The sequence below is a fragment of the Trichogramma pretiosum genome, unplaced genomic scaffold (genome assembly GCF_000599845.2).
Source record: "Trichogramma pretiosum strain Unisexual culture from Peru unplaced genomic scaffold, Tpre_2.0 scaffold15, whole genome shotgun sequence".
NCBI lineage: Eukaryota > Metazoa > Arthropoda > Insecta > Hymenoptera > Trichogrammatidae > Trichogramma > Trichogramma pretiosum.
Genome location: NW_019641686.1, coordinates 2,118,146 through 2,136,962, shown reverse-complemented (window position 1 = coordinate 2,136,962; position 18,817 = coordinate 2,118,146). Strand labels below are relative to the sequence as shown.

At 31.2% G+C, this 18,817-nt stretch overlaps 3 protein-coding genes across 4 annotated transcripts; 2 read left to right on the top strand and 1 right to left on the bottom strand.

Annotated features, from left to right (window-relative positions):
* The first annotated feature begins 3,652 nt into the window (after positions 1–3,652).
* On the top strand, positions 3,653–13,686 carry LOC106649900 (COP1-interactive protein 1-like). Its single transcript, XM_023461280.1, has 31 exons — positions 3,653–4,340; positions 5,407–5,589; positions 5,662–5,855; positions 5,961–5,976; positions 6,169–6,245; positions 6,330–6,507; positions 6,643–6,834; positions 6,904–7,086; positions 7,689–7,886; positions 7,952–7,990; positions 8,076–8,192; positions 8,259–8,351; positions 8,655–8,738; positions 8,808–8,933; positions 9,007–9,075; positions 9,144–9,281; positions 9,358–9,453; positions 9,529–9,660; positions 9,739–9,945; positions 10,017–10,151; positions 11,414–11,458; positions 11,547–11,630; positions 11,701–11,793; positions 11,867–12,025; positions 12,088–12,171; positions 12,248–12,292; positions 12,358–12,447; positions 12,520–12,660; positions 12,740–12,835; positions 13,093–13,155; positions 13,224–13,686. The coding sequence occupies exons 1-31, from the start codon at positions 4,155–4,157 to the stop codon at positions 13,386–13,388; spliced, it is 3,708 nt and encodes a 1,235-aa protein (XP_023317048.1). The 5' UTR covers positions 3,653–4,154; the 3' UTR covers positions 13,389–13,686.
* A 713-nt stretch (positions 13,687–14,399) lies between these two features.
* Positions 14,400–17,381, top strand: LOC106649901 (kinesin-like protein KIF20B). 2 transcript variants are annotated; one of them, XM_014367631.2, is made up of 11 exons: positions 14,400–14,509; positions 14,574–14,671; positions 14,740–14,986; positions 15,053–15,193; positions 15,269–15,514; positions 15,586–15,666; positions 15,730–16,059; positions 16,132–16,278; positions 16,528–16,796; positions 16,863–17,106; positions 17,172–17,381. In XM_014367631.2, exons 3-11 carry the CDS (start codon positions 14,876–14,878, stop codon positions 17,361–17,363), a joined length of 1,761 nt encoding a protein of 586 aa, XP_014223117.1. In that variant the 5' UTR covers positions 14,400–14,509; positions 14,574–14,671; positions 14,740–14,875; the 3' UTR covers positions 17,364–17,381. The 2 variants fall into 2 exon arrangements, with proteins under 2 accessions (XP_014223117.1, XP_023317053.1); XM_023461285.1 differs by lacking the exon at positions 14,400–14,509 and having other exon boundaries at positions 14,650–14,986.
* A 205-nt stretch (positions 17,382–17,586) lies between these two features.
* LOC106650186 lies at positions 17,587–18,730 on the bottom strand. Its single transcript, XM_014368083.2, has 4 exons — positions 18,281–18,730; positions 18,085–18,175; positions 17,848–17,992; positions 17,587–17,751 (listed from the first exon to the last, which is right to left on the bottom strand). The coding sequence occupies exons 1-4, from the start codon at positions 18,648–18,650 to the stop codon at positions 17,587–17,589; spliced, it is 771 nt and encodes a 256-aa protein (XP_014223569.1). The 5' UTR covers positions 18,651–18,730.
* Positions 18,731–18,817: the final 87 nt, after the last annotated feature.

Below are 18,817 nucleotides of genomic sequence, written 5' to 3'. Positions count from 1 at the left end.
CTTAATTTATTAATAAAAATCAATACATTTTTTTCACGAAAATCACTTGCTGCGGTCGATGCGATAACACGCGGATAGCATATTGAAGAAAATGTAAAAAAGTGTGAAAAAGTATAAAAAAATGTGATTTTATGCTGCATTTTATAATGCATTGGCTGTCCAAAATCGTTAGTAATTTTACATTTTTTTACGTTTTATTACATTTTACAATTTAATATAATAGTTTTAACTTCTACTTTTACTCTTTCTTGAACAATTTTTTTTCAGTCAGGGTTGATTTAGGAATTGTAATATGGATCTTCTGCTTCTTCGGGTACTTCTACGTCCATCTGTTCCTGTGACATGAGACTTGTCACAAGGATATAAAATTTTTTTTTAGCTTATACAAATCCAAAATATTAGTTATTCTCTGCTTGTAACTTGTTAATTGCCTTGGCAAGTGCAGTAGACCATTTCATATATTCCTTTATATAATCAGAATTACTTTGGTTTAAAACGAATTAGCTTCAAATGACTATCTAGATCATAATGTAGAATGTAATACAGAATTATAATGTAGAAGGAAGTGGTCCTTCAATTTACAAATTTGTGCAAAAGTATCATATACAGTTTTTCAGCGGGTTATAACAGGTATTTTTAGACAGCACTCTACATATTTTTCTAAAGATTCCCTTTTTCTCTGAAAAAAAAACCCGCGTAACCCAACTGATCGAAGGGAGACTTAGAGTCACCTACCCAAAGAATAAAAGGTTTCAAAAAAATTTGCTTAAATTTAGCTTATATCAACGGTTTTATAAAATTTAAGGTAATTATTCAGATGGATTATAACTGGTATTCTCTACTGAAAAGAATTTTTGCAGAATTTATACTTTCAACTTTCATTAATAAAATAACATATAAGGGAAAAGATGCACAAGTAAATGATGAATTTTTACCCGTAAGTAAAACTACTATAATTAATGATAATATATTCGGAAAGTTGTGGAAAACTATTAAAATATTAAGTATTAATGCTTAATTATATTATACCATTTCCGAAGAATTAGTTCAGTATAATTCAATGATATTAATTTATAAATGAAGTTTCAGTCCCTGGTTAGTTTTCGGCTACTAGGAGAAAGAAGCATTTTTGGCCGAGTAACCCAAGTAACCCAACTGAACAAGGGGAGCCTTATTTGCGAGTAACCCGAGTAACCCGAGTAACCCAAGTAACCCAACTAATCGAGGGGAGTATTTTTTGCCGAGTAACCCAAGTAACCCAAGTAACCCAACTAGTGGAGGGGAGCATTTTTGGCCGAGTAGCACAAGTAACCCAAGTAGCCCAAGTAACCCAAGTAACCCCAAGTAACCCAAGTAACCCGAGTAACCCAACTAATCAAGGGCAGCATTTTTGGCCGAGTAACCTAAGTGACCCAAGTGACCCAAGTGACCCAAGTGACCCAAATAACCCAAGTAACCCAACTGATCAAGGGGAGCCTTATTTGCGAGTAACCCGAGTAACCCGAGTAACCCAAGTAACCCGAGTAACCCAACTAATCGAGGGGAGTATTTTTTGCCGAGTAACCCAAGTAACCCAAGTAACCCAACTGATCAAGGGGAGCCTTATTTGCGAGTAACCCGAGTAACCCGAGTAACCCAAGTAACCCAAGTAATTCAAGTAGCCCAAGTAACCCAAGTGACCCAGGTGACCCAGGTGACCCAAGTGACCCAAGTGACCCAAATAACCCAAGTAACCCAAGTAACCCAACTAGTGGAGGGGAGAATTTTTGTCCAAGTAGCCCGAGTAACCCAAGTAACCCAAGTAACCCAAGTAACCCAACTAGTGAAGGGGAGTATTTTTGGTCGAGTAACCCAAGTAACCCAACTGGTCGAGGGGAGCATTTTTGGCCGAGTAACCCAAGTAACCTAAATGACCCAAGTGACCCAAGTAACCCAAGTAACCTAACTAATCGAGAAGCCATGTTCACATTTCACCAAAAGCTCGTCATTTATTCAGAGTAAGCATAAGTTGTAGTATCTACAGCATTTCTTATACTATAATTAATTTTGTACGTACGCTGTGTATTTGAAACAAGTTATCTTTATAATGCGGTACGTTACACGTGTGCCAACTTTGACCCTTGTCTTGTGGGGTGGCGCATCTCGATGAACGAATTTTATAAAAAATAATTTAAGAATCGAGCTGATTTTGATTTGATCAAGACGAATTTGACCAGGAGAGTCATTAGTATGTATCAAGCAATAGAGGATCAGATCGCCATTTTGCTGAAGATAATTGATTGTGAAAAAAAATGGTTAGAAGTCATCTTTGAAGGTTTTTCACCACATATTACACCAATTCTTTTGAATCACATTATAGTTAAATTATATTATTTATATTATCATTCATTTTTTTCCATTAATTATTTCTCTTTACCGATTTTTCAGATTAAATTTAAAATAAATAATATTCACCCCTCTTATCATTGGACAAAATTACACATTCTTCGAATAAACGATCAAAGATTCTCTACTCAAGTATATTTTGTCATCTAAAAAATTCGCTCGAAAGGATATATATTGATAATTAATTAGCATATGCTTACCTACATGGGTACGCTATAAACGAAATAAAAATAGTTAGTTAAAATGTTGTAATTCATGAAAATAATTTCCCAGATTGTCAAAAAGTTTTTTTTTCCTTCACAGCCAAGTTTTGCGTCATATTTTTATATAAGGCTGCAAGCACTATAGCAGCTTATCGAGCGAATGATAATTTTTCAAAAATAAACTAGCTTCAATAGAAAAAAATGGGTGTAATTTCTTTGTTGTAGCATTTAAAGCAAAAAAAAACAAAGAGAATGCGGTGGGTATACGCAACAGACGCTACCACACATATTTACGCATACACGAATAAGCATTACTTGATCGATTGTCTATGTTTTTATAGACAATATTATCGGAGAAGTATATATTTTTAAAATTGACCTTCGCAAAAATTGCATATGATATTGACAGATAATCGTCACGTATCGCTTTTACTTTCGAGGTACGAGAATCCAAATGACAATAATATCGCATCCAACGAGATTCAATCTTTCAACTGCAGCATATACGTGCGACTTTATTATTTTAGAATAGAAAAAAAGAGCCGCTGAAAATCGTATATTTAATTGGTATTTTTGATAGTCTGGGGTCATTATAGCCTGATCGATCTCCAAAAAAATAAATACAAAAGCAGCTCAATTAGTTTTTCCGTTAATAAATCAGACTCGCAGATCTTTTTCGAAAGCTCCCTTATTGTAAAGTGTAAATACGTGGGTGCGTTGCAGACGCGACAATTCTCGTGTATATATCCACTACATAAACTCGTTAATGATTTATAAAAGCGGAAATAGCGAAAGAGGCTCATAACGTAGGCGATATCCAGTATAATATCTATAATAGTATTCTATGAGCGCGCCAAGTCTATCGTCGTGGAGGGAGAGAGTAAAAAAAAATATTCCAAGAGAAAAAAGGAGTGAAAAAGCGGCAACTTCGCGCAGCTTATTATAAACACGCGATATACAATATCCATAATTCTATATATACACGCGCGAGCTTTGTGATATATGTATACTTATAACACTTACTCTGGGGGATCGCGTCGGCGAGAGTCGCGTGTATGGCATCGGCACGCACACACTTTGACTTTTCGAGAGGCAGTTCTTGCGTATTATCGTTGTTGGGCAGTGTATGAGCTGCTGCAAGCCTGAAACGAAGTGCGCTCGTGCCGTAGGGGCGCTGCTGCTGCCTCTTTTGCGCGATCTCCAACTTCGCTAGTTTAGCCTTAGATGTATACCTCTTCGCGGGGAGCACACGCAGTTTATATAGTTTCGCGGTCAGCTGCCTGCAATATTACATGCAGGAATAGTGACTTCGGCTTGTGATGCGAGTGAGGAGCCGACAAACAGTCTGGCCTTTAGTAATTGACATTTAAGTATTTGAAAAGTTGTCGTGCTGTGCGTGCGTGTGCGTCGCCGCGGAAAGACTGTCCATGAAACAACAAACAAATCCAAAGTGTTTCACGATGCTGTGAGAAACAGCATCGTCTTCGTACATGTTCGTTGTACCGAGAGCATATAAAATTTTTATTTTTTGTGCACAAGCGTTGTTATATTAGCAATTGCATTGGGATGGAGCAGCAGCGGTCGTTTCGCGACGACGAAACCGCCGCCGAGGAGTCTTCGGCCTGCGACAACGAGGAGGCCTGCGTCGAGAGCAATGCACTCAGGATACTGGGGCAAATCGATTGTCTCTACAGAAGCCGGGTGGGCGAACTTGAGGCCAGGCCCGATCTTGACGATCCTCAAAGAGTCAAGGTATACCTCATGTTTGTTGTTGTTGTTGTTGTTGTTGTTGTTGTTGTTGTTGTTGTTGTTGTTATTGCTGGTGTTGTTGTTGTTATAGCTCGTCGTCTGCAAGGTTTATAACACGGTTGGCGGCTAGCACGCTATTTTTCAATACTTTTCAATCAAAATCTGATTTTAGTATTTTTGTTTGATTTATTGATGCATTGGGACGCCAATTATTACGCCTTAACGCATTATTTTTATTTATTTTGTCAAAAAAAAACTTATTTTTGAACTTAGAGTGTAACTTATTTTTTCCACAACTCATTTCTGTACTCTTTGTTGGTTCTCGATTATCGACAAAACTCGAGACGTCCAATTTTACTTTCAAATCACTCCGTACCTGATAAGCCGAATTACTCTATTGTAGTATTGTGCGAATGTTCGTCGACCGAGTGTCATTCATTATATGCCCCTATAATTCTCTCCAAATGTGGATTTTAAAATTAGACGGTGGAACCGTGTTACCCTCATTGCAGCTAAAAATAAACATCAAACGCAGAATGAACATCCCGGACAACAACAACATATTTTATGGACATTTTTTCGTCGCAAATTGCCAACATCGTGTTGAGCGATTTTAATTGCTATATCGTTTGGACAGAAAAAAATTAATTGCAGCCCTCTAGCAATTTTTTTGACATGAATTGCATTAGCATCAATTATAACTTTTAAAGTTATACTCACATACATTTGAAAATTGTTGTCAATTGTCTAAACTGAAGTAAATTATGATAAAACTAAAATGCTAAAATGAATAATTTAAGAAGAAACTTAAAATCATTATTAAAAATCTTGAGTAAATAACTTGAATAATATCACAAATGCATCTTTATAATGAATTCCCATACTTGTTTGCCTATGTGAGACAATTTCTATGGCTACCATAAAACTTGGAATATTGCAGCGGACTGCATTTTCTAATTATAGATTACTGAAAGACCTAAATAGATGCGCTGGAAAGCCTTTCAGCCCAATTTGCCAACTATTACATGAAAACATTTCACTAACATGTATTACTGACTTTATTTTACAGTTGAAATTGAAAATCATGACTGACTGGGTCAAGGATTTAGGAGAACAAAACGCCATGCTTGTTCAGACTGTTCATGAACTCGAACAAGCTGCTATCTGTCGAGTAAAATCATTGGAAGACCAACTACAATCTACTACAAGTTTGATATCAAACAATATAACAAATTCAAGTAAATCTGAGAAGGTAACATCTTAAAAATTCAGATAATATACAATATTATGGAAATTCAAATCTGACTTTATCAATTATTTCTAGGATCTTAATACATTATCCACTAAAATATGCCAATTGGAGAGTGAACAAGATTGCATGCAATCAAAAATTACCTCTTTAAAAAGTGATTTAGACAGTTTGTTAAAACTGATGAAACGTGGTCAACTTGATAACAATTGGAATCTTGATGGACTTATTTTTCATGAAATCAAACCTTCTGATATTCCATTACCCAAGTAAGTTACAAATAAATTATTCAAGTTAAATCTCAACACTTTTAAATATTTGAGATAATTTGTATCAATACATTATTTTATTAAAGAGTGTTTTTTTTGTTTCAGTTGTAAATGTAGTCAGGTAAATCAGTATTTTAAATTTCATTGTATTATTATCAGTAGTTTTGTCTTAGTTGTGCAATTGTTGATGTGATTAATGTTTGAATCTTAATTATTTTGGAAATTGTGTGGTAGTTTTTTTTTACTTTTTTAACTGAAATGACAAAATATATATGCTGGATTTTCTGATCAACAATAGTAAATTTTTAAACAGGGAAATTATAAAACTGATGATCATGAAAATAGTAATTTAATAGCTGAATTACAAGAAAATGAAAGTAAATTGCTTTTGTAAGTTCAATTAATATGTCTAATAATTGAAAAATTCTGAAATTATATAAATTTATAGTTCTTGCTTATATATTAATTTATTAGGTATCAAAATGAACTAGAGGATAAAATATGTATTCTTGAAAAACAAGTTGATGCAAAAGAGGATATCATTCAGAGATTTTCGGATGAATTAGAAAAACTGAGAGATTCCTTGCAAAAAAATTATATTTCAAAAAATGATTGTAGTTCTTATTCATCTAATATCAATACTGATTGTGGTGTAAGTTACAAAATTAGTTTAAAAAGCTTAAGATTATTTTACTTATAGATGAGAAAATTCAGTTCTAGAAATTTAATTATTATTAGTTGTAATTAATTGTTGTACAATTCATAAGCAATGTATATTGATATGCAGATCACTAGTTCAACTGATAGCTGTTATATTGATGAAGTTGCAAATGTTCGCAAGCAGTTACAAAACTCTGAACAAAAATTAAAAAAAATAACTCATGATTATGATTGTGAAATTTATAAATTAAAAAAGGTTTTAAAAGAAAAATGTAATGAATTGGATAGTATTTGTGCACGCTATAAATGTTTTGAACAAGTTTGTCTTCAATGTTATAATATTGTACTTAAAAGTTATCTATAAAATTTTAATTGATTTTATGTGTAGGAAACTGCAGAGGCTCATGAAGCTTTGACACAAGAAATAGCTGAAAAACATGATACAATAATGACTTTGAAAAAAGAAATTGCCTGTCTCCAAAATAAGTTAATAGAAACTGAAAAGGCTGCACAATTGAAAGATGATGTTATCATTCAGTTAAGAAAAGATTTGCAAACAGCTAATCAAAAGGTAAATTTAATTTAATGAACGATACATGTACTTTTTTATTGTCTTATCGCTTCGTTTTTAGTTGAAATCCTTGCAGAACTTACCTCCTCCGCTCAATCCTACTCCTTCTGTATTCCTGAATGCCTCGTGTCCAAATGGTGTATCCGCGGTGAAGGGTCAAGTTAATCATTCTTCATATGACTTTTATTGCGAAAAACATTATAATCAAGAGATAAAATCAGTAAATAATCAAAAAAACCAATATCAAACTAAATGCACTGCACCCACGGAACATAGTAAAAATAACAAACGTCAAATTGATAAAATGATCGTTGAAACTTTGAATTCACGGCAAGCATCGATCAATCCCAGCTGCAGAAATCAATGTACAAAAAACAATACTGTTGCTTTTTTAACTGAAAATTAACTTTATTTTTATATCAATATAAAATTTTGATTAATCTATAAAATTTAAACCAAATAAAATAATCAGTGAATGTTATTTTTACAAATGTATATAATATTTTTTACAAAGCTTGATTTACTAAAATTACAAAGACATTTCATGTATAATACTCATTATAAGTAAAATAAAATTGATCAATGATCGTTTTTTTTTTCAGGCAAAAACTTCCACTAGAAAAGTTAAAATTTGTCCAGAACCTCTTGAGAATCTTGAAAAAAATACGGATGGAGATACATTAAGAGATGTAACAAAACAATTGGAAGATTGCAAACGATTATTGGAAGTGAAAGATAATGAAATAAAGATGTTCAAAAAAGAATTATCTGAAAAATCTAGTCATGTATATAGTGAAAAGGTGTTGATAAATGTTTGAGAAAAAAAATTAAGACTTATATACTAATAAGAATTTATCATTTTCAGGATAACAGTAATTTCCATGGCTCTTCCAATGTTAGTGAGGTAATTCGAAATATTATACAAAAAATTTTAAATGATCATTACAAAGTTTAAAGATTACTAATTTTTTTTTGCCCGTAAAATAAAGGATGACATTATACCTTATCTGATGAATATAATTGAATCAACGGAAAAAGAAAGAGACATAATACTCAACCTAAAGTCTGAATATGAAAAGGTTTTAGAAAATTTAAAACAAACTAAGGTAAAACATTTTTTTCTAAAGAAATTATAAAAAATTGTATTATTATTAATCTATTTATTGTTTCAGAGTATATACGAAAATGATGTATCTCTTGCTAATGAAAAACTAGAGGATATATTATCTTGCCTTTACAACTACAGAACAGAAGTTATAAATCAAGTAAGTAAATTATAAAAAAATACATTTTCTTCCCAAATCTTTAGGCTATTGTTTTATATAAAATGGAGTACCCAAGAGATATTTGTGAGTCAGTAAGTTCATCTTTCTAGTCCCAGAGAACTAATCCTGTGCCAAAGTGAAAAACTGCGTTCAATGATAATATTGAAACGAATTTCTTAACAATACAAAAGCTGGAATCTTAAAGAATTTATCATTATAAAGTAGACTGATTTTCATATCGTTCATGAACTTTTAAAATCAATTCTTTCAAATGATCCAAGTATTCATGTCTATTTTTTTCAGGATAATTGCAGTGATAAAAACTTCATAGTAACTGTGGAGAATAAAATTGTATACATTCAAAAATTATTTCAGAGTCAATGCGAGGTAATTATTTTAAATAAATCGAAATAAAATTACAATACAATTACGATTAAAAAAATAATTTATTTGCAGACGTGTGTTAAAGAAAATGTTGTGCAAAAGATAAAAGAAATAATTTCTATAGTATCTCCTGGAATTTTAAAATTGGCTAAAATGTTTGAAAATAAAAATAAGTCATTACCACTCATAAAGACAATGGTTTGTGCATTTGATCTTGAAACATATAATTGTTATTTAAAATAAAATTTTTATATGAATATTAATCTTTCAGGTGAAGAACTGTAAATCTAAAAAAATGGCCAGTGATGTTAAAAAAGAAAATGAAATAGAACATAAAGAGGTAAAATTTTGAGATATATCATTGATCAATTTCAATGTGATTTTATGAGATTTGTGAAATATTTTCAGATCTTTGCTGCTATTGTACAACAATTTCGAATGATGGAAGAATTTCGAATATGTACCGTAGAGGTTCAAGCAGCTACGGAAGATTTACGGGAGGAGATATCAGAAATTATTTCTAATTTAAACTCACGTCATAGCAAAGTATGTACACTTTTATTTTATAATGAAAAACTGGAAAACTTTAGAACTGATAAATTAAATTAAATCGACTTTTCAGTATGTAGCACTAGATCAAATGATTACTCTAGTGCAAGATTACATTTCAGTAGCCAAAGATCGTGTTATAGAAATAGTAAATTGCTTAGAACTTCAGGTAATTTTTAAAGTATACAAATGTTTTAATAATAAATTATTATTTTTATAATTACAGTAGACCGTTAATTTTTAGAATGAAGAGAGAAATCGTCACAATCAAAGAATTTCTAATAACAGAGTAAGATTAAAAGATTTGAAAAATGAACTAAATACCTCACAATTAGATTTGTCAAAGTTTCTCAATAATGTACAAAGCGATATGCAGGTATTGAATAATGAAAGTTACTATGTAAATTTTAAATTTCCCGTGAAAAAATATTTGGAGAATATTTCGTATTTGCAGCAAAATGGTCCATTTGGACACCCAGACGTTCACGCATGTGAAGATTTGATAACGTCAGTGGTTGAAGAAGTTGAACTTATTGTAAATAATCTACAAGCCTTCCAAGATAACGAGTGTTGTACAGTATCCTCAATGACAAAATTAAAGGATCATTTAGTGAGCATGGAAGATCATGTGAGAGGATTGAAAAATAAATCAGATAAAATAGTCAGTACTTTTACAGTATTTTTTTTTTAACTTATTGTGACATTCTAAAAATTGTATATGAATTTTCACAGTTGGAGGAAAATGAAGAATCTCACAAATCATTCATAGAAGAAGAAAAACTTTTAGAAAAATATGAATGCGAAGTTGACAATTGCCATACTAAAATGCAAGACGTTCTACAAAGTATTATAGATGTTAGAGATCAGGTATTTATTATTTATTAAAAATATTCAAGCCTATTTTTACCCATTATATAATCTACAAAATGAATGTATAAGAATTCATTGATTATTATACATTATTAGTTATTAGTCCATTTCTCTTAACCCATTAAGTCCGGGACAGACACTTTTTTGATACTTTTTTGAACCGTTGTACTTTTGCTGAAAACGGTATCTGAAGAAATTGCGAGTAAACATATTCTACGCAAAATTTAATGAACTTTCCGAATCCGGTGTCAGATTTTCAATATCACAAACAGGTCAAAAGTTATGGATGGTTTTATAAAAAATAACGTGATTTCAAAAAAAAAATTTTTTCTTTTCGAATTTTCACATGAAAATCTTTTAAATTCTGGCGTCTTCGGTACAAATAAAGCGTCCATGGGTCCTTCTCTTAAAGTTATGATGGTTCCAATTCGTGAAATATGATTGTAAGTACAAAAAATGGCGACTGAAACACGAAAATATATAAGGAAATTTTTGGAATTTTTAGCTCAAAAACGATGGATTTAAGAAAAAAAATTTTACTGATGAATGAGTTCTTTGATAAACTCTAAGAATTTATCGTTTTTGAGCTAAAAATTCCAAAAATTTCCTTATATACTTTCGTGTTCCAGTCACCATTTTTTATACTTAAAATCATATTTCACTAATTGGAACCATCATAACTTTAAGAGAAGGACCCATTGACGCTTTATTAGTACCGAAGACGTCAGAATTTGAAAGATTTTCATGTGATAATTCGAAAAGAATAAAAAAATTTTTTTTCGAAACCACGTTTTTTTTATAAAACCATCCATAACTTTTGACCTGTTTGTGATATTGAAAATCTGACACCGGATTCGGAAAGTTCATTATATTTTGCGTAGAATAGGTTTACTTGCAATTTCTTCAGATACCATTTTCAGCAAAAGTACAACAGTTCAAAAAAGTATCAAAAAAGTGTCCGTCCCGGACTTAATGGGTTCATTCAATTCTCTAACCATTACTGTTACCGAAAATGATTCAAGCTCCGAAATCGAATTGTATCCGATTTTTTAAATGTCTTTTATCTAATTCTAATATTGTATTTAGAGAAATGACCGGAAATCTTATTTTTATCGCTCATCTAGAATGTAGTTACATGAGATAAAATTATTGTTTCTTTACCTATTGAAGTAAACTAAAAATATTAAATTCAAGGTGCTGTAGTAGCGTATTTAATTATTACTGTTTTCTTATTGTTAAATTATTTTTAACTATTACAGATGAACGAATATGGGTGCATCAAAGAATCTACCAATTCTTTTGAGGTATGTCAATTTTAATTATCATTATAATGTTTGATTAGTAACGATAAACTTTTAAACATAATCTTTTACTATCTTTTAAATTAAACAGAGTACAAACGAGGCAATAAAATTGAAAGGAGACTTAAGGAAAGTTAAAAAAGAATGCGAAGAATTAAAATCAAAACTATCCAGGGTAAATATATTTAACCATTACCAAACTTTAAAAATGTTCCGATTCATATTCGTTTTAATATTAATTGCAGACTTCACAACTTACAAAAGAACCACGTAAAACAGTAGATTTACAATCTCAAATAATAGGTTTACAAGAACAAATTAAAACGTTACAAAGCCAGGTATAATATTTTTTTCTGATTATTTTTTGCGAATATAAGCCTTTGTGAATTTGAACCTGATACTTTTTTTCAGAATAAATGCACTCAAGAAGCTAATGTACATTTGAAACGCAGCTTGGAAGAATTGGAAAAGGAGCTCAGTTGTTCACGAGTTAAGGCTGCAGAATATCGGAAAGGATCTTCTTCAGAATGTTTTGAATTGAAAAAGAAAATTTTTGAATTGGAAAATTCCGTGAGTATTTATTGAAAAATACATTTTTTCTTGGTATTATTAATATTAAAAATTTTTTATAGGTAAGAGGTAAAAAAGACACAGAAAATAACTTCAAGTGTTTGGGAAATAGTGATGCCAGAAAAATGAAACTTCTTGATTATACTGTGAGTAGTTAATTGATAAAAATTATTATCATCGGAAAAAATAAGTTTAATGTTTTTATCTGTATAAATTTTTCAGTTTAAAGACAGTGTTTTAAGGCATAGTTTACCTGGAGCATACGATGTAAGAACTCATTGATCATATTAAATCATGTTTGAATTCTCTTTTTATAATTTCTTTTCCTCTAGAATTTACCACAAATGTTCAGATTATTGCAAGAAGCTATACATACGATGTCTAGTGGATTGCAAAGACTTAATTCCGAGTTAACTGTATTGGTGAGTAGTAACGTTTAATAAATATAACACATGAAAGCTATTTTTTAGTTAAACACATTTAACTCCTTATAGTTACCCAAGGGATCACCTGTTGATTATAATGATTCAGTGAGCTGTGCAGTGGAAAAAATATCTGAATACATAGATTCAGTCAAAAATTGTTCTTTCGAAGTTGAGAAAGCTAAATCAGCTTTATATTCAAAAGATAAACTAGTAAGATAAATATTTCCAAGCATAATAATTGTTTATGAGCTTGAAAACCATTTAAAATGAAATTTTATTGCAATTTCAGATGGAAAATATGGAGAAAATTATTAAAATTCAAAAAGACTCTATAGCAATATCACAAACAGAAGTAGAAGATCTTCATAAAGCTTTGCAAGAAAAGGTACAGTTTTATTATCATACAATTGATGGAATACCTTATTCAGATTCTCTTTTTGACCCACTGTTTCTTTAACTTTTTTCTCGTTTTTCCATCACATGTTATTTTTTTTTTAATTTTGACTTGGTGTTTGTGGCTTTAATAGCATGACGATCCTTTAATTAAAATAATGTAATTATTTGAGGTAGGTTTTGTGTTTTTATATTTTTATAATGTTGAATTGTTAACAGATACAATGTAATTTTTTTTTTCAATTCCAGATCGTTGAAAAGGCAAAAGTCGTAACACAGTATGAAGACGAAAAAAGTCAACTTAGTAAGCAGGTTCGATATTTTATTTACTTTTCTAAAAAGTTTTTACGTCAATAGTAATAATTGCAATTTTTCGGCAGATTGAAATGCAAGAACAAACAATCAAGAATTTAAAAGAAATTGTGATCAATTCCAAACGTAGAATTGAACAATTGACTAGCAGAGTTGCAACTGACGTGAGTGAGCCATCCTGGTCTTCCGCATCTTCTTCTGTGCTCAGTCATAGAACTCCGCACGATTTTTAATAATTCAATAAAATCGTAGTATTAAGTTTTTTTTGAAAATTTTCTGAAAAATAATTCCACTAATACGTAATGAATGCTAAGCAATATAACGCACCTTCTACCGACAAACATATGAAGGTAAAGCTGATGAACTTTTTTAAGAAAAAAAGTGCGATAAAGGAATTATGTAAATATAAATTTGAATTCAATCAAAGGAAAGAGATGTTCAATAATTAAATCATGTTGATAGTTGTTTTAAGATTTAAATATATTCTAGCATTGGAACTATTTGTTTCAATGTCTACTATGAATTACCTGATTACGCTTGTGTTTTTTCTCTCACCTAATATTCCCTATTAACATTTTACGAATTTTAGCTTTTTGGTTTTTTTTCACTAACATTTTTGAAAGCTTTTGAAAGTGTCGATCAATACTAGTCAATCGACGGGTTTGTTTTTATTGATTTTGTGTTTTCTCATGCGTCCAAGTAACACCGTGAGTTCACTTAGTTTTTTACAATACTTATCACAGTCATTTGCATAACTTATTTAATTTTACATCGAATGCATTTCAATTTTAGAATCGCGAGAAAGATGCTACAATAAAAACTTTACAATTAAACTTAACTGAAACTCAAAGTCAGTACGACGACTGTTATGGAGAGGTAAGCGCATGCTTTCTACATAATACACAACAGTATCGTTGTTTATATAATATCTGCCTGTCTTATTGTAAATTGCAAAAAAAGTAATAATTTGAATCTCAATCTTCAGGCAAGTAAACAGGAAGCCCTTCTAGAATTACAACGAGATTCCGTAACAAAGTTACAGGAAAGAATCTGTTCTCTCGTTCGTGAAGGGATTACAAATGCATTTATTTTGCATTTCGTTTATTCAATAATAATACACAAATATGAGGTAGGGGACAAAAAATTATGTATAATGATTTTATATTATGTATTGGGTTTAAATAAATTGTTGTTTTCAAAACATTCGTACGTTGGTATTTTGATTAGACTTGCGATTTTTAGAATAAAAAAAAAAATTTTAAATAATTTCATTTTATTAATCCACTCATTTTTTGTTTAATTTTAGGAAGAGTTGAGCTATCTGTTGAACAAATGTCATTTATTCAAGTTTGAGGTAATAAATTGATTATATAAATAATTCTAAAAATTAGTAGATAATATTCCTTTATTATTTTTAGACTGATAAACTTGAACGCGCAAAAAATCTTTTAAACGATAGATGCGAAAAACTCGAGCTCAGCTATCAAAAGGCAAAGCAAGAAATAGAAAGATTAAGGTTCATACGCAATTTGCACTTTTATTTATTTTAATATTTTTCTTATTAAACCATTTTTTAACTTTCAGACAAGATCTTGAAGATTCCTGTAATAAGTTGTCTATTGAATCAGAGTACAAAATCAAGAATTTGAAGACTGAAAATGAGGCTTTAAATAGTATTATTCGAGCGTACAAATCAGATTTAGACTTGATTAAGGAAGAAATGAAAAAATTAGGATTAGTTGATTTTTCTATTGCAAGCATTAAACAAGGTATCAATTTTATGCGTGTAGAAAATGAACAGTTTAAAAATGATTCAGAGCGATCTAAAATGGTAAGAATAAAAAATTTAATTCATAAGTATTTTTTTACTGGATACTTCTTATTTATAATTTTACAGACCATAAAAGATTTGAAATTGGCCAATGAATGCTTAACCAAAACATTGCACGATTTCAAAGTCGGAAAAGATGCAGCCGTTATTAAATTTAAAGAAAAAATTATGCGACTGCAACACGAAATTGCATTAAAAAATGAAAAAGTACGGTTAATCGAGATCACGGTGTACCTGCTAACTTTAACGATTCAATTTTTAAAAATTTTTTAATTTTTTCAGATAAAAAGTTTAGGCACACAAGTGGGTTACGGAGAAACGATTATTGACGAACAATTGGATCTCATCAAAGATCAGAGCAGCAAATTATTTTATCATGAGCATTACGTTAATGGATACTACAAAGAGCTTGATTCATCAAAAGAAGTCGTGAGTGTTCTCCGAAATCACTTGGATTCTTTGCAAGAAATTTTAAAAGAAAAAAATGATTGCATTAATAAGATCAAAGAAGAAAATCTAATTTTACGAGTAAGAGTCATATTTCATAGTTTTCATTATGAGATTTTCTTTGTTTGGTAACAGAATCGATATATTTTTAGAACAATAATGATTTACTTATGGTCGAGCTTAATTTACAAGAACAGAAAGAAAAAAATGAGGTTTCTTTTATGCAACAACAAGTTAGTAAAAAAATACAACTTTTTAAAATATGAATTTCATAACTAATTCATAATCCTTTCCAGCTTAAGTTCGCAAAAACTCAATTAGTAGAGACGCAACAAAATTACGATAAGGCAGTCCAAGAATTAAAGAAGAAGGAAGAGTATTTGATTCAATTAGCGACGAAATCTAACCCTGTAGAACAACCTCAGACGATCGCGACTCCGGATATCTGCAAGTGTGTGACGAGAGGTATAGAAGAGGAACTGAAAAATACTCAAGAGGCTGTACAAACTCTTAACAAAGAATTAGAAGACGTTCGCGAGAAACATTCCTTGATGAAAATTGCGCTATCCGAAGCTCAAAATAAATTAAGTACTGTCTCGAGCAAATTTGAAATATCCGAGAGAAGTGTACGTCGTACTTAAACTATTTTAAAATTATTTTTTTGCCGAATTTCAAACATATCTATTGATTTTTTACAGTGCCAACGGCAAAAGGATGAATCGATGCTGCTGGAGAAAAAACTGGCTTGCATCAATCAAAAGTTTCAGAGTTGTACGGATAAAAATGAGGAACTTATCAAGCAGAATAAAGCCCTCGAAGACTGTAATAATAAATCTCTAGAAGAGGTGAATACTGCCAACAATTTTTATTTATTCTATGTTTTAAAATAAATTATGTTTTGGGAAACTGTATGCTTAGTAAAAATTCATATTACTTGTAAAATTTATTAATAATAGATGCGGAACGTAAATACTAAAATTACTTACCCGAGTCAAATGATCAAAGTAATTTATTCATAAAAATATACAAAATATGAATACATCTAATGAAAATAAGTTCTTCTCACTCGACCATCGTATTTTTTCACATTTCAGCTCGAAGACATCGTATTACAGTTGGAAGACATGCAAAGCTCCCTCGTAGAATTGCGCAACGAATGCGATACGAAGACCCAAGCGTTGGACAACGTATCTCAAGAGCTCGAACGCATGAAAGTCAGCCGTCTAGAGGTGTGCGAAGAGTCGAAAAGCGTTCTCGAGTGGGTCCGTCGTTGGATGCAAGAGCAAAAACAGCGGGTCAAAGGTCTCCAAGACGAGCTCCGAGATAAACATAAGCACCTGAAGCGTGCGAACGCCGATAAAAAGTATTTTTCACATTTGACAACTAGTACTAGTGGAGAGAGAGTAAAATTTCATTTTTCGTTTCGCAGAAAATGCATACTTGCAATGAGACAAGTCAGACGAGTCAACAAAATGCTGAAAAAAAGATTGAAGTACATTCACAGGCCGCGACAAATCATATCGTACTCGAATGCTTATTGTCAGCAAAACAACAAGTCACAGGTCCAGCCTTCGGTAGATCACGTCCAGATAAATGGTTTGTCGCACACAACATGTTCAACGTATCAAGCGCACGCACCCGATTCCAAATCGATCTATACTATTCTTAGAAAGGTACGAAATAGTACGAGTCCTGAAAGAATGTTTACTATTCTTTACGTCTCCTTTTTATACTTTAGGAATGCAACGACAGACAAAATCATGCCGTCGATAAGCTACAAACTAAAGGAAACTATTGGTGGTTTCCCACGCTGGAGCACATATTGAGAGAAATGCCAAAAACTGTCAAATTTAACCGAAACATTATCAGCGATAATAAAATTTTAGACGAGTCTATAGATTGTGGTTACATGACGTCAAGTAGTAAATAGTTTTTTTAGAGTCATATATATTTCTTAACATTCATGTACTTAATTTGTAGATTTTTCTTAGATTTAGAAACAAATAATAATAACTAAAATATTACTGTCATTTTTAGATATTTACTTAAATTTGATCAATATCGATATAGAATTTATATTTGTAATTATATTTTTATGAGTGAATATAACATTTTTTAGAAAAACATTCTAGCTTACTAATTGAACTTCACAATTACTGATTAACCCTGCAGCATTGTTTCTTCTTTAAAATTAAGTGATAATTAGGGATGCAAGCCAATCGCGTGAGCTCTAATTTCTCCATGTATATCCGCTGAAACATTTCAAGCAACTCGTCGTATTCTGAAAAATTGAATATCATATCGCTTTCTGGTGGTTTCTGCAAGGATGTGCATTTACGTTAATTGAGACACACGCGTATATCATGACTTTGTGCAATTGCGAGAAAAAATTTTGAGCTCTCAGTAAATCTAACCAGTAAAATATGTAGATCAAGACCACGTTGAAAAAAATCGTATGTATCGCGGCCCGTACGCCAAGGTGTTGAGAGAAAAAATCGGTGTGTCAAGTAAAATAATCCCAGTACTGCTGATATTCCTTTACCGGAGAACTTTTTATCTCTGGAAATGTTTTATTCGATCCGTGAACAAAAGTCTTCTTTAACTTAAATTTATCTTCGTTTTTTAGATTCATGACAATTGAGTAAACATACCTCATGTACTTAAAAATATCCCAAGCAAAGTTTAAAAAAACCTCTCTGCCTTTTCCCTCGAATATTACATTATCATTGGGTAATCTTTTGTCTGGAATTAAAGAAAAGCTTGATAGTAATTTTTTTCACAACGTATATTAATAATAATTCAAAGTTATTTCATAATATACAATTGTATATATATATATATATATACCAATAATAAATGTAATTGCATTTTTATCAAACAAATTTTGCTTCATGCACTTCACGTCATCAGTTTTAATAAATGTCCAAGTACACAACGTCGGCCTGAGCTCGACGTCATCATACTGTTTAAAAGTCGGATGATCTGGTGAAGGCCAAGGTCCACAGAGATCATCGTAGTCCGCAATATAATGTACGTTAGGTTCGGATGTCCACCTTCTCGGTGACAACGGCGGCTCATTTTTCCTAACCAAATTGCACTCCGATAAATTCGTCCTCTCTATGTCTAATATGCCGTCCGTGAATTCGATCGATTGCCAGCTGAGATTTCTCACGGCTTTTTTCATACATCGACAGTATTTAACGTATCTTAATGACATTATTCTATGTATTTATCTTCGTCGAAGTTAGTGGACAAAATTGCACTTAAATTAAGAATTCTATGTAATGCGTATTTACAGAGTTACAAATTCCAGAAGAAAGCGCCCGAAGTTAGTTTTTAGAAAAAACAAAAACAGAGATAGAGTATAATCTGTATATCTTATAA